This window comes from Rhinopithecus roxellana, chromosome 6 (assembly GCF_007565055.1).
Source record: "Rhinopithecus roxellana isolate Shanxi Qingling chromosome 6, ASM756505v1, whole genome shotgun sequence".
Lineage (NCBI taxonomy): Eukaryota > Metazoa > Chordata > Mammalia > Primates > Cercopithecidae > Rhinopithecus > Rhinopithecus roxellana.
The window spans coordinates 54491582-54504073 of NC_044554.1; the positions used below are offsets into that span (position 1 = coordinate 54491582).

Below are 12492 nucleotides of genomic sequence, written 5' to 3' on the forward strand. Positions count from 1 at the left end.
ATATATTAGTATAATATATACATAGTAGTATATATACATTTATATGCACATATATTACTGTAGAGTGTGTGTGTAGCGGTATGTGTGTGTATGTGTGTGCATGTGTAACTTATATCACCTTGAAGGATAAGTGAGGCTCTTATATTTTTATTTTATTTTTTTGAAACGGAGTTTCACTCTTGTTGCCCAGGCTGGAGTGGAATGGCGCGATCTCAGATCACTACAACCTCTGCCTCCTGGGTTCAAGCAATTCTCCTGCCTCAACCTCCCAAGTAACTGGGATTACAGATGTGTGCCACCATGCCCGGCTAACTTTTTATATTTTTAGTAGAGACGGGGTTTCACCATGTTGGCCAGGCTGGTCTCAAACTCCTGACCTCAGGTGATCCACCTGCCTCGGACTCCCAAAGTGCTGGGATTACAGGCGTGAGCCACTGTGCCCAGCCGGCTCTGATTTTTTTTTTTTTTTTTTGAGACAGGGTCTTGCTCTGTCGCCCAGGCTGGAGTTCAGTGGTGCGATCTCAGCTCACTGCAACCTCTGCCTCCTGGGCTCAAGTGATCCTCCCACCTCAGACACCCGAGTAACTGGGATTACAGGTATGCACCACCACGCCATCTGATTTTTGTATTTTTTGTAGAGATGGGGTTTCTCCGTGTTGCCTAGGCTGGTCTCGAACTCCCAAGCTCAAGCAATCTGCCCGCCTCGGCCTCCTAAAGTGCTGGGATTACAGGTGCGAGCCACCGTGCCCAGCAGGCTCTGATTTCTTTAAAAAAAAAAAAAAAGGAAGTGAAACAGGAAAGAAAAAATTTATATATATATTTTTTTCTTTCCTGTTTCACTTCTGTGTTTTTTTTTTTTTTTTTTTTTTTTTCCTGTGGAGATGTGGTGTCACTATGTTGACCATGCTGTTCTGAAACTCATGGCTGTTCTCCTGCCTCAACCTTCCAAAATGTTGGGATGACAGGTGTGAGCCATCTTGCCTGGTGAGCAGTAATATTTTAAAAAAAACTTTTTTTCTGAGAAGTAGGTCTCAACAGTGGTCTTAAAATGCTCAGTAAACTGCCTGTAGTCCCAGCTACTTGGGAGGCTGAGGCAGGAGAATGGCATAAACCCGGGAGGCAGAGCTTGCAGTGAGCTGAGATCCAGCCACTGCACTCCAGCCTGGGCGACAGAGCCAGACTCTGTCTAAAAAGAAAAAAAAAAAAAAAAAAAAAAAACTCAGTAAACCATGCTGTAAACAGACATGCCGCCATCCAGGTTTTGTTGTTCCATTTCTAGAGCACAGACAGAGTAGATTAGCATCATTTAAACAATTTATTTTATTGATACATGGATTTACATATTTTGGGTATATGTGTGGTAATACATTCGTGTAAGCAAATCAGGATAATTGGGATATACATCATCTTATCTCTTGTACACTAGGAACCTGTGAATTACTCTCTTCTAGCTATTTTGAAATGTACAGTCAATTAATACTAACTATAATCACTCTACTGATCTAGCAGACACTAGGACTTATTTCTTCTGTGTTTATTCGTGCACAAGATTTAGTATAATTTTTTCTTTTTTGCCGGGCGCGGTGGCTCAAGCCTGTAATCCCAGCACTTTCGGAGGCCGAGACGGGCGGATCACGAGGTCAGGAGATCGAGACCATCCTGGCGAACACGGTGAAACCCCGTCTCTACTAAAAAATACAAAAACTAGCCGGGCGAGGTGGCGGGCGCCTGTAGTCCCAGCTACTCGGGAGGCTGAGGCAGGAGAATGGCGTAAACCCGGGAGGCGGAGCTTGCAGTGAGCTGAGATCCGGCCACTGCACTCCAGCCTGGGCGACAGAGCAAGACTCTGCCTCAAAAAAAAAAAAAAAAAAAAATTTTTTTTCTTTTTTGAGGGAGAGTCTTGCTTTATTGCCCAGACTGGAGTGCAGTGGGACAATCTTGGCTGGATTGTCCAAAGAATGGACAAAGAATGGACAAAGTATTGCCCACTCCAGTCTGGGCAATAAAGCAAGACTCTCCCTCAAAAATGCAGAATGAAGAACCAAAGAATGAAGGCCCAAGGAGAGGAGAGAAACCAAAGAAGAGCCAGCCAGTGGAGCCATGAGAACCCATGACATCTACTGAGTTCATGTCTTACGTAGGTGCAGTTGGTGGTGCCCCCAAACGATGAAAATAATTGTTTTTGTAGAAGATACATAGAAAATCGTGGGCCACAGACTACCATGACAGATGGAAAAATAATGATAAAGTTTGAAATATTGTGAGAATTACTAAAACGTGGCAGAGGTATTAAGTGGGCACGTGCTATTGGAAAAATGGCACCAATAGACTTGCTTAAGGCAGGGTTGCAACAAACCTTCAATTTGTTAAAAAAAAAAAATTGCAATATTTGCAAAGTGCACTGAAGCAAAGCACGATTAAAGGGAGGTGTGCCTGTGCATGTTTATTTTTGGCTGGTTGATTGTTCTTCAGTTGATATACTGTCTATAATTTTGTACCAACCAAAGAGGCCTGGGAATGCTTGAAGCCATACGTCCATTTCCAAGGTTTTCTGAGCCCAGGATGATCATCATCCAATAGCATTTAGAACACAGCGACCAAATAGTCCAGTGACCGGTTTCACTGGAATGACAGAAGCCTAGGAATGCATCCAGGATAAACTTTCTTCCCCACTGAGCCTTCAGTAGTAGGCCCCAGCTGCTACCCCTTTAGGCTGTCCTACCTCCCTTCCAAGGATCCTGGTGGTTGCAAGTCCAGAATTGGCTCATACCTGAGGGAATGGGCCAAAATCGCCTCCTGTAGGTGGTCCCAATCCCTCCTCAGGCCCCTGATGGCCATTGATGAGAGGTTTCGAATCCAGAAGACAGGTCAGTCTAGGTGCCCTGTCCCAGCTATACTTAACAAAAAGCCCTGAATTTTCAGAGGAACCAGGAAAAAGATGACCCTTCCCACTGAAGCTTTTATACACTTGGCAATAAATAAAGCAGTAGGAAAATACTTTCAAATTTATTTTTTGTTAATAAACATAGGTGACTTTTTTTTTTTTTTTTTTTTTTTTGAGACAAAGTCTCGTCACCCAGGCTGGAGTGCAGTGGCATGATGGCTCACTGCAACCTCTGCTGCCTCAGTTCAAGTGATTCTCCTGCCTCCAGAGTGGCTGGGACTACAGGCATGCGCTGCCATGCCTGGCTAATGTTCTCTGTTTTTAGTAGAGACGGGGTTTCACCATGTTGACCAGGCTGGTCTGTAACTCCTGATCTCAAGAGATCCACCCGCCTCGGCCTCCCAAAGTGCTGGGATTACAGGTGTGAGCCACCATGCCCGGTCTGACAAAAAACTTTTAAAAGAATCTAACAGGTACTGGATGGTGGTTCTTTTCAATCCCTGCAGCTCTCTTCTAATCTTCGTCAAGATGGAGGCACAGGCCGGGTGCGGTGGCACACACCTATGATCCCAACACTTTGGGAGGCTGAGGCAGGCAGATCGTTTGAGCCGAGGAGATTGAGACCAGCCTGGGCAACATGGTGAAACTCCACCTCTACAAAAAAAAAAAAAAAAAAAATTAAAAAATTAACTGGGTCTATTGGTGTGTGCCTGTAGTTCCAGCTACTCATGAGGCTGAGGTGGGAGGATCACTTAAGCTCAGGAGACCAAGGGACCGAGGCTGCAGTGAGCCATTTATTGTGCCACTATACACCAGTCTGGGCAACAGAGTGAGACTCTGTCTCAAAACAAAACAGACAAAAAACCAAAAACTGGAGGCACACACTTCTAATACTTAGTGCTTGGGTCTTACATGTGGTGTTATTGACTGAGCATGGTCCTACTCAAGCTCCCCTATGGACATTTTCTCTTCCACCTGTGCCTCTTACTTTGCCATGCTTTCCTGGTTCTGTCTCTCCCTTGCTAGTCTTATTTTCGATGTCTCCTGGGCTCCAATACTGCTCCAATACTGGGCTGGGTGCAGTGGCTCATACCTGTAATCCCAGAACTTTGGGAGGCCAAGGCAGATGGGTCACTTGAGGTCAGGAGATGGAGATGAGCCTCGTCAACATGGTGAAACCCTGTCTCTTATACTAAAAATACACAAATTAGCCAGGCGTGGTGGCATGCATTTGTAATCCCAGCTACTCAGGAGGCTGAGGCAGGAGAATTGCTCAAACCTGGGAGGCAGAGACTGCAGTGAGCTGAGATCGTGCCACTGCACTCCACCCTGGGCAGCAGAGTGAGACTCAAAAAAAAAAATACATATATATATGAATATATATATGAGGTGATATATATATATATATATATATATATTTTTTTTTTTTTCCAATACTTTACCCCAAGTCCTGAATTTTTTTTATTTTTAGAGACAGCTTATCTCTCTGTTACCCAGGCTGGAGTACATTGATGTGATCACAGCTCCCTGCAGCCTCGAACTCCTGGATTCAAGTGATCATTCCACCTCAGCCTCCTGAGTAGCTGGGACTACAGGTGCATGTCATGGTGCCTAGTGAATTAAAAAAATTTATTTTTTGTGGAGATGGGGACTTGCTTTGTTGCCCAGGCTAGTCTCAAACTCCTGGCTGCAAGTGATTCCCCCACCTCAGCCTCCCAAAGTGTTGGGGTAACAGGCATAAGCCACCGCACTGGCCCCAAAATCTTTCTCTACAACCTAGAGCGCCTCCTTAACCTTCAGACCTAGGCAGCAAATGACCTGATAGTTACTTGAATGTCTTACAGGCTCCTCAATACAAGATACTCAGAACTAATCTCTTCTTCCCCTGAAGCCTCTTATTTCTGTTTCCAGTCTCAGTTAATAGCAAACACTTTCCCCTCAGTGATCTTGGACACAAACTCAGGAGGCATCCTGGGCCCTCCCTGTCCCTCATCCCCAATCACAAGCCCTACTAACACACCCTCTATTATTAGACCTTCAGTCCAAACGTCCATCAGCAAACCCTGTCACCTTTATCTCCGAAATGTGTTCATCCATCAAAAAATTTTTGTACAATTAATGTGTTGAAAATGTGTCAATTAAAAATAAGAATTTTGCTGGGTGCAGTGGCTCATGCCTGTAATCCCAGAACTTTAGGAGGCCAAGGCGGGTGGATCACGAGGTCAGGAGTCTGAGACCAGCCTGACCAACATGGTGAAATCCCGTCTCTACTAAAAATACAAAAATTAGCCAGGAGCGGTGGCGTGCACCTATAATCCCAATTACTCAGAGGCTGAGGCAAGGAGAATTGCTTGAACCCGGGAGGCAGAGGTTGCAGTGAGCTGAGATTGTGCCACTGTACTCCAGCCTGGGTGAGAGAGCAAGACTCCATCTCAAAAAAACAAAACAAAACAAAACCTGTTTTTTCACCATTCACTACTAAAATCCATTCAATGCTACGTCACTGACCTGGTCTACTGTAGTAGCCTTGTTACAGGCCCGCTTATTCATTGCCTCTTTGGCAATGTTGTCCCTGATGACTCAAGTCCCACTCTATCACATTTTTCCATTTTCTTTACAGGCCTTATCGCTTTCTGAAATAATCTTCGTTTTTGTTGGTAACAGAGTTCTTTAGTGATGAAATAGTCACTCTGGGCTAGGTGCAGTGGCTTACGCCTATAACCCTAGCACTTTGGGAGGCCAAGGCGAGTGGATCATTTGAGGTCAGGAGTTCGAGACCAGCCTGGCCAACATGGTGAAATCCTGTCTCTCTACTAAAAATACAAACAAAATGAGTTGGGCATGGTGGCGCATGCCTGTAATCCCAGCTACTTGGGAGGCTGAGGCATGAGAATCACTTGAACCCAGGAGGCAGAGGGTTCAGTGAGCTGAGATTGCATCACAGCACTCCAGCCTGGGTGAGAGAGTGAGACCCTCTCTCAAAACCAAAGCCAAAAAAAAAAAAAAAAAAAAAAAAAGGCAAAATGCTGGACAAGGTGGTTCCCAAAAGAGGATATGTAAAGCACATGGGACAGAAGGAATTTTAATCTTTTTTAAAGTATATTTTTTCCTTTTTTTCATTGTCATAATTCCCCAAACAAAGAACTTTAATCTTGCACTTCTCTCCACTAGGTGTTCTGGCTTGCGGGCTCGCTGCTCATCATTGGCCTGGCGTCTGTGGTCATCCCCACCATCGGGTGGCGCTGGCTCATCCGCATCGCCTCCATCCCAGGCATCATCCTCATCATGGCCTTCAAGGTGGGGAAGCACTCATGGCTCCTTCCTGTCCCCTCCTCCTGTTGGTCCTGTGGTCTTCATGCCCCACAAATATCTATCTATTTTTTTCCCCTCGAGACAGAGTCTCTCTTTGTTGTGTAGGCTGCAGCGTAGAGACACAATCTTGGCTCACTGCAGCCTCCACCTTCCAGGTTCAGGTGATTCTCCTGCCTCAGCCTCCTGAGTAACTGGTATTACAGACATGCGCCACCACACCCAGCTAATTTTTGTATTTTTAGCAGAGAAGGGGTTTCATTATGTTGGCCAGGCTGATCTCGAACTCCTGGCCTCAAGTGATCTGCCCACCTCGGCCTCCCAAAGTGCTGGGATTACAGGCGTGAGCCACTGTGCCTGGCCATCTTTCTCACATCCTATTACCTTTACTGGGGAGTCTGTCTCAACCAGTGAACAGCCCTCACCTCCCTTAGTCTGCCTCATTGCCCCTCTTCCTAGAAGTTTTCTCTGACAGCTCCATCGTGTTTTTGCTGACTCCACTCTATCCTTCAGCACCCACCTGTTGGATGCTGTTGACATATTCCCAGGCCACCACAGGCCTGCTGGCTGACGTGTCCTCCTCTTCCACTCTGTAAGCTGTTCAACTGTAGAATCATCAGCTTGCTTAGTTTGCAGTAAAATTATACTCATTGTTCAAAGACAAGATTGACCGCTCGGCAGAACAGGGTTTTACTTTGGTGTCACCTACCCTATGGAATCAAAGAATGTCAGAATTCAGAAAGGTCCTTGATGGCCATTCATTCTAAACCTTGACTCAATACAGGTGCCATCTTCCAGTAAGTCACCAAAATGACCAACACAAAGGGAAAGAGGAGAGGTCACCAGACCTCTTAGACAACATGAAGTTGTTCCTTTGGCCACATACCTATGAATCTGTAAGAAAGGTGATATTGTAGACATCAAGGGAATGGGTGCTGTTCAAAAGGAATGCCCCCAGGTGTTACTGTGGCAGAACTGGAGGAGTCTATGATGTTACTCAGCATACTGTTGGCATTGTTGTAAACAAACAGGTTATGGGCTAGATTCTTGTCAAGGGAATTCATGTGCATATTGAGTACACTAAGCACTCTAAGAGCCGAGATAGCTTCCGGAAACTCTTGCAGAAAATCATCAGAAAAACAAGCCGGCCGGGTGCGGTGGCTCATGCCTGTAATCCCAGCACTTTGGGAGGCCAAGGCGGGTGGATCACTAGGTCAGGAGTTCGAGACCAGCCTGACCAACATGGTGAAACCCCGTCTCTACTGAAAATACAAAAATTAGCCAGGCATGGTGGTACATGCCTGTAATCCCAGCTACTCAGGCTAAGGCAGGAGAATCACTTGAACCCGGGAGGTGGAGGTTGCAGTGAGCCAAGATCGCACCACTGCATTTCAGCCTGGGTGACAGAGCGAGACTCCATCTCAAAAAACAAAACAAAACAAAAAAGGAAGCCAAAGGGAAGGTTACCTGGGCTCGGCTGGAGCACCAGCCCTTTTCCACCCAGAGAGGCACATTTGTGAGAACCATGGCGGGGAGCCTGAGTTGCTGGAAACTTCTCCCTATGAATTCATGGCATATTAAGTGCAAAAAATAAAAAGACCTCTGGACTGTTTTTAAAAAAGGGATTTTGGAGGTGTTGAAGGAGGGGACTTCTGACTGTGGAAGAGATTATGTGCTGGGAAACTGTCATATTGCTGTGGAGGCTGGTCATGAGGCAAGAGGAAAAAGGCTGGAAAATCAAAAGTGTCAGAATAACCAAGAGGGGGACCCAAACTGCCCTCTGGCCATGGGAATGTGGGGCCAGGTGTTGCTGTGGAGGTGCTTTTCTGAGGAAGAGGCAACAGCCTTGATTGCGTGAGGTGTGAGAGATGGGAGGTGGTCAGAGTTGATTCTCCAGCTTCAGTGGAAGCCCATACTATTTTCTGCATGCGATATTCAAAATATTCAGCATTCAGTGGGTTGAGGGCCTTGACAATCAGAACTGATTCTTCACCGTGTCGGTGCTGGAGCCCTCTGCTCCTGTCACCCTTTGGTGGGAGGTCCTGGGGTTCCTGGGGAGGGGGTGGAGAGAGGCGCCTGTGGCAGTGTCTATTTACCAACCGAAAGTGAGAATCACATTATGTTAACAACTAGGTTGGGCCCTATTGGTGCTAAGCTGAGTATCAGCCTGCCGTCATCCTAGAAGGCACTATGATAAGGAGAACATGACCTTTTTTGTTCCAAATCAACTTTGAATCCAACAGAATACCTGCTACATTGCATGCCTTTAAGCTGGTTACATACTTTTCCTATCTTGGGAAACTAGGACTGTACAGTGTATAGAGCAATAATAGCTGTACCCCTGGGTTCTATAGCAGTGGCCACTCTGATGTTCTTCGTAATCTCTACCCAGTTTATTCCTGAATCTGCCCGGTTCAATGTCTCCACTGGAAACATTCAGGCTGCCCTGGCCACTCTGAATCACATTGCCAGGATGAACCACTCAGTCATGCCGGAGGGGAAGCTGGTGGAGCCTGTCCTGGTGAGTGCTCTCACCCGAGGTCTTCTCCCATCACCAGTGGCCACTGGGAAATCCCCTAAGTTGTGGAAGGCTGGAGGGAGGGGGGAGCCTTGCTCTCTAGTCCTATCCTAGAGGCAGGGCCATGGCCAGGAAAGATGTGAGGCTACATTCATTTTCACTGTGAGCCATGGGACCCTGGTGAGTTACCTACCTTTGTTTTTCTTATCAATAAAATAGAAATAATAACACCCACCTTGCAGAGCTAATCACATGATTTGGCATCATTGTCAATAGATGGGAGGTTGTTTTCTTTTTTGTACTGGCCTTGTTTTGTTTTGTTATGAAGTTTATAAACCTCATTACATGACTTTTTTCATCTCTCTGAAACAGTTTCTATAAGGTAGGTGTTAACCTCCTTGAACATTTGGTGAAATTTGCCTGTAGAGTAATTTGCCTGATATCTATGTTGAGGGGTTGGAGGATAGCAAGACATTGTTGAGCAGAAAGTTCCTTTTTATTATTATTATTATTATTATTATTATTATTATTTGAGACAGAGTCTGGCTCTGTCGCCCAGGCTGGAGTGCAGTGGCACAATCTCAGCTCACTGCAAGCTCCACCTCCCAGGTTCACGCCATTCTTCTGCCTCAGCCTCCCATGTAGCTGGGACTATAGGTGCCTGCCACCACACCCGGCTAATTTTTTGTATTTTTTTTTTTTTTTTTTTTTTTGAGACGGAGTCTCGCTCTGTCGCCCAGGCTGGAGTGCAGTGGCCGGATCTCAGCTCACTGCAAGCTCCGCCTCCCGGGTTCACGCCATTCTCCTGCCTCAGCCTCCCGAGTAGCTGGGACTACAGGCGCCCGCCAGGTCGCCCGGCTAGTTTTTTGTATTTTTAGTAGAGACGGGGTTTCACCATGTTAGCCAGGATGGTCTCGATCTCCTGACCTCGTGATCCGCCCGTCTCGGCCTCCCAAAGTGCTGGGATTACAGGCTTGAGCCACCGCGCCCGGCCTGTATTTTTTTTTTTTTTTTTTTAGTAGAGATGGGGTTTCACCGTGTTAGCCAGGATGGTCTCAATCTCCTGACCTCGTGATCCCAGTCACCTCAGCCTCCCAAAGTGCTGGGATTACAGGCGTGTCTAAATTGTGGTAAAATATACATGACATAAAATTTATTATCTTAACAGTTTTTAAATGTACAGTTCAGTGATATTAAGTACATCTGTGTTATGAAACCATAACCACCATCCATCTCCAGAACTCTTCATCTTACAAAGCTGAAATTCTATACTCATTAAACAAAAACTTTGTTCCCCTCCCCTGCCCTCTAAAAACCACCATCCCATTGTTTGTCTCTGTAAAACTGACTGTTCTAGATCCCTCACACGTCGTATCATAGTGTTTGTCTTTTTGTGACTGGTTCATTTCATTTCGCATAATGTCCTTAAGGTTTATCCATGTAGCACACATAGGTCAGAATTTTCTTCCTTGTTAAGGCTGAATACTATTTCATTGTATGGATAGGCCACATTTTGCTTATGTGTTTGTTGATGAACACCTCTACTGTATAGCTATTGACTGATGCTACTATGAACATGGGTGACCAGATAGCTCTTCAAGGCCTCTCTTTCTTTCTTTCTTTCTTTTTTTTTTTTGAGATGGAGTCTCACTCTGTTGACCAGGCTGGAGTGCAGTGGCACAATCTTGGCTCACTGCAACCTCCGACTCCCTGATTCAAGCAAGTCTCCTGCCTTAGCCTCCCAAGTAGCTCAGACTACAGGCGCCCACCACCACACCCAGCTAATTTTTGTATTTTTAGTAGAGACGGGGTTTTACCATATTGAACAGGATGATCTCGATCTCCTGACCTCGTGATGCGTCCGGCGAGGCTGTCTTTTCAGTTGCCTTCTAGCATATGACTGATTTTTGTCCATGCATTAGTCTTATTACTTGAAGTATTTCTTTAGCCTTATATAGCTTTGGACCTTACATTTTTTTGTTGTAGTTGTCTAAACTGAAGTTGGTTTTTTTTTTTTTAATAATTTCAACTTTTATTTAGTTATTTTTTGTGATGGAGTCTCCCTCTGTCACCCAGGTTGGAGTGCACTAGTGCTGTCATAGCTCACTGTAGCCTTGACCTCCCGGACTCAATCCTCCTACCTCAGTCTCCAGAATAGCTAGGACCACAGGTATGTGCCACCACACGCAGCTAATTTTTAAATTTCTTGTAAATATGGGGTCTTGCTTTGTTGCTCAGGCAACTCCTGGGGTCAAGCGATCCTCCCTCCTGGGCCTCCCAAAGTTAGGGGATTACAGGTGTGAACCACTGTACCAGCGGACTCTTATTTTAGATTCGGGGGTATGTGTGCGGGTTTGTCACCTGGGTCTATTCCCTGATGCTGAGGTTTAGGGTATCATTGAACCTGTCATCCAGGCAGTGAGCATAGTACCCACTAGTTAGTTTTTCAGCCCTTGCCCTTTCCCTCCCCACTCTAGTAGTCCGCAGTGTCTTTTGCTATCCTCTTTATGTCCATGAGTACCCAGTGTTGAGCTCCCACTTAAAAGTGAGAACATAGGGTATTTGGCTTTCTGTTCCTGCATTAATTTTCTTAGGATAATGGACTCCAGCTGCATCCATGTTGCAGTAAAGGACATAATTTCATTCTTTTCTGTGGCTGCCTTAAACTGTTTAAAAATTTAAAAAAGGCTGGGTGCAGTGGCTCACGCCTGTAATCCCAGCCCTTTGGGAGGTCGAGGCGGGCGGATCACCTGAGGTCGGGCGTTTCAGACCAGCCTGACCAACATGGAGAAACCCTGACTCTACTGAAAATTCAAAATTAGCCGGGCGTGGTGGCACATGCCTGTAATCCCAGCTACTTGGGAGGCTGAGGCAGGAGAATCGCTTGAACCTGAGAGGCAGCGATTGCAGTGAGCCAAGATCGCACCTTTGCACTCCAGTTGGGGCAATAAGAGCGAAACTCTATCTCAAAAATAAATACATATAATTTTTTTTTTTTAAATCATTGTCTTTAAGAATGAAGGGCCTCAAATTCTATTTTCTCTCATGTTAACATATTGAAAGTAGCTTTGGCTAGTATTTTCCATGTGCATTTTTTTCAACTCTTTATTTTTAACCTTTCTATACTGCTTTGCTTTAAATGTATTTCTTGAGTCTGGGTGTGAGATAGCTCATGCCTGTAATCCCAGCACTTTGGGAGGGTGAGATGAAAAGATCACTTGAGGCCAAGATTTTGAGACCAGCCTGGGCATTAAACCAAGACCCCTCTTTATGCACCCCCCCCCCCCGCAAAAAAAAAGCCAGACATAGTGGCGCACACCTGTAGTCCCAACTATTTCAAAGGCTGAGGCAGGAGGGTTGCCTGAGCCCAGGAGGTCGAGGCTGCAGTGAGCTGTGGAGGCTTGAGTCCAGGATGTCAAGGCTGTAGTGAGCTATGATCACACTGCTGTACTGGACCCTGTATTTTAGTAGCCTGGACAACAGAGGGAGACCCTGTCTCAAAAAAAGTATCTCTTGTAAAGCTATAGTTGATTTTTTTTTCCCCTTTCTTTTCCTTTCTTTTCTTTTTTTCTTTCTCTCTTTTTTTATTTTTATTTTTATTTTTGAGAAGGAGTCTCCCTCTGTTGCCCAGGCTGGAGTCCAGAGGCACAGTCTCTGTTCACTGCAACCTCTGCCTCCCAGGTTCAAGTGAGTTTCCTGCCTCAGCCTCCCAAGTAGCTGGGATTACAGGCACCCGCCACCATGTCCAAATAACTTTTTTTTAGACGGAGTCTCGCTCTGT

The 12492-nt window shown here is 45.7% G+C and overlaps 1 protein-coding gene across 3 annotated transcripts in view; it reads left to right on the forward strand.

Moving 5' to 3' along the window:
- SVOPL (SVOP like) overlaps nucleotides 1–12492 on the forward strand; it is a 101973-nt gene that overhangs the window by 46061 nt on the left and 43420 nt on the right. For all 3 annotated transcript variants that reach the window (XM_010356308.2, XM_030933414.1, XM_010356309.2), the window contains 2 exons: nucleotides 6056–6181; nucleotides 8586–8714. In XM_010356308.2, coding sequence (XP_010354610.2) covers nucleotides 6056–6181; nucleotides 8586–8714 — 255 coding nt within the window. The remainder of the gene's footprint in view (nucleotides 1–6055; nucleotides 6182–8585; nucleotides 8715–12492) is intronic.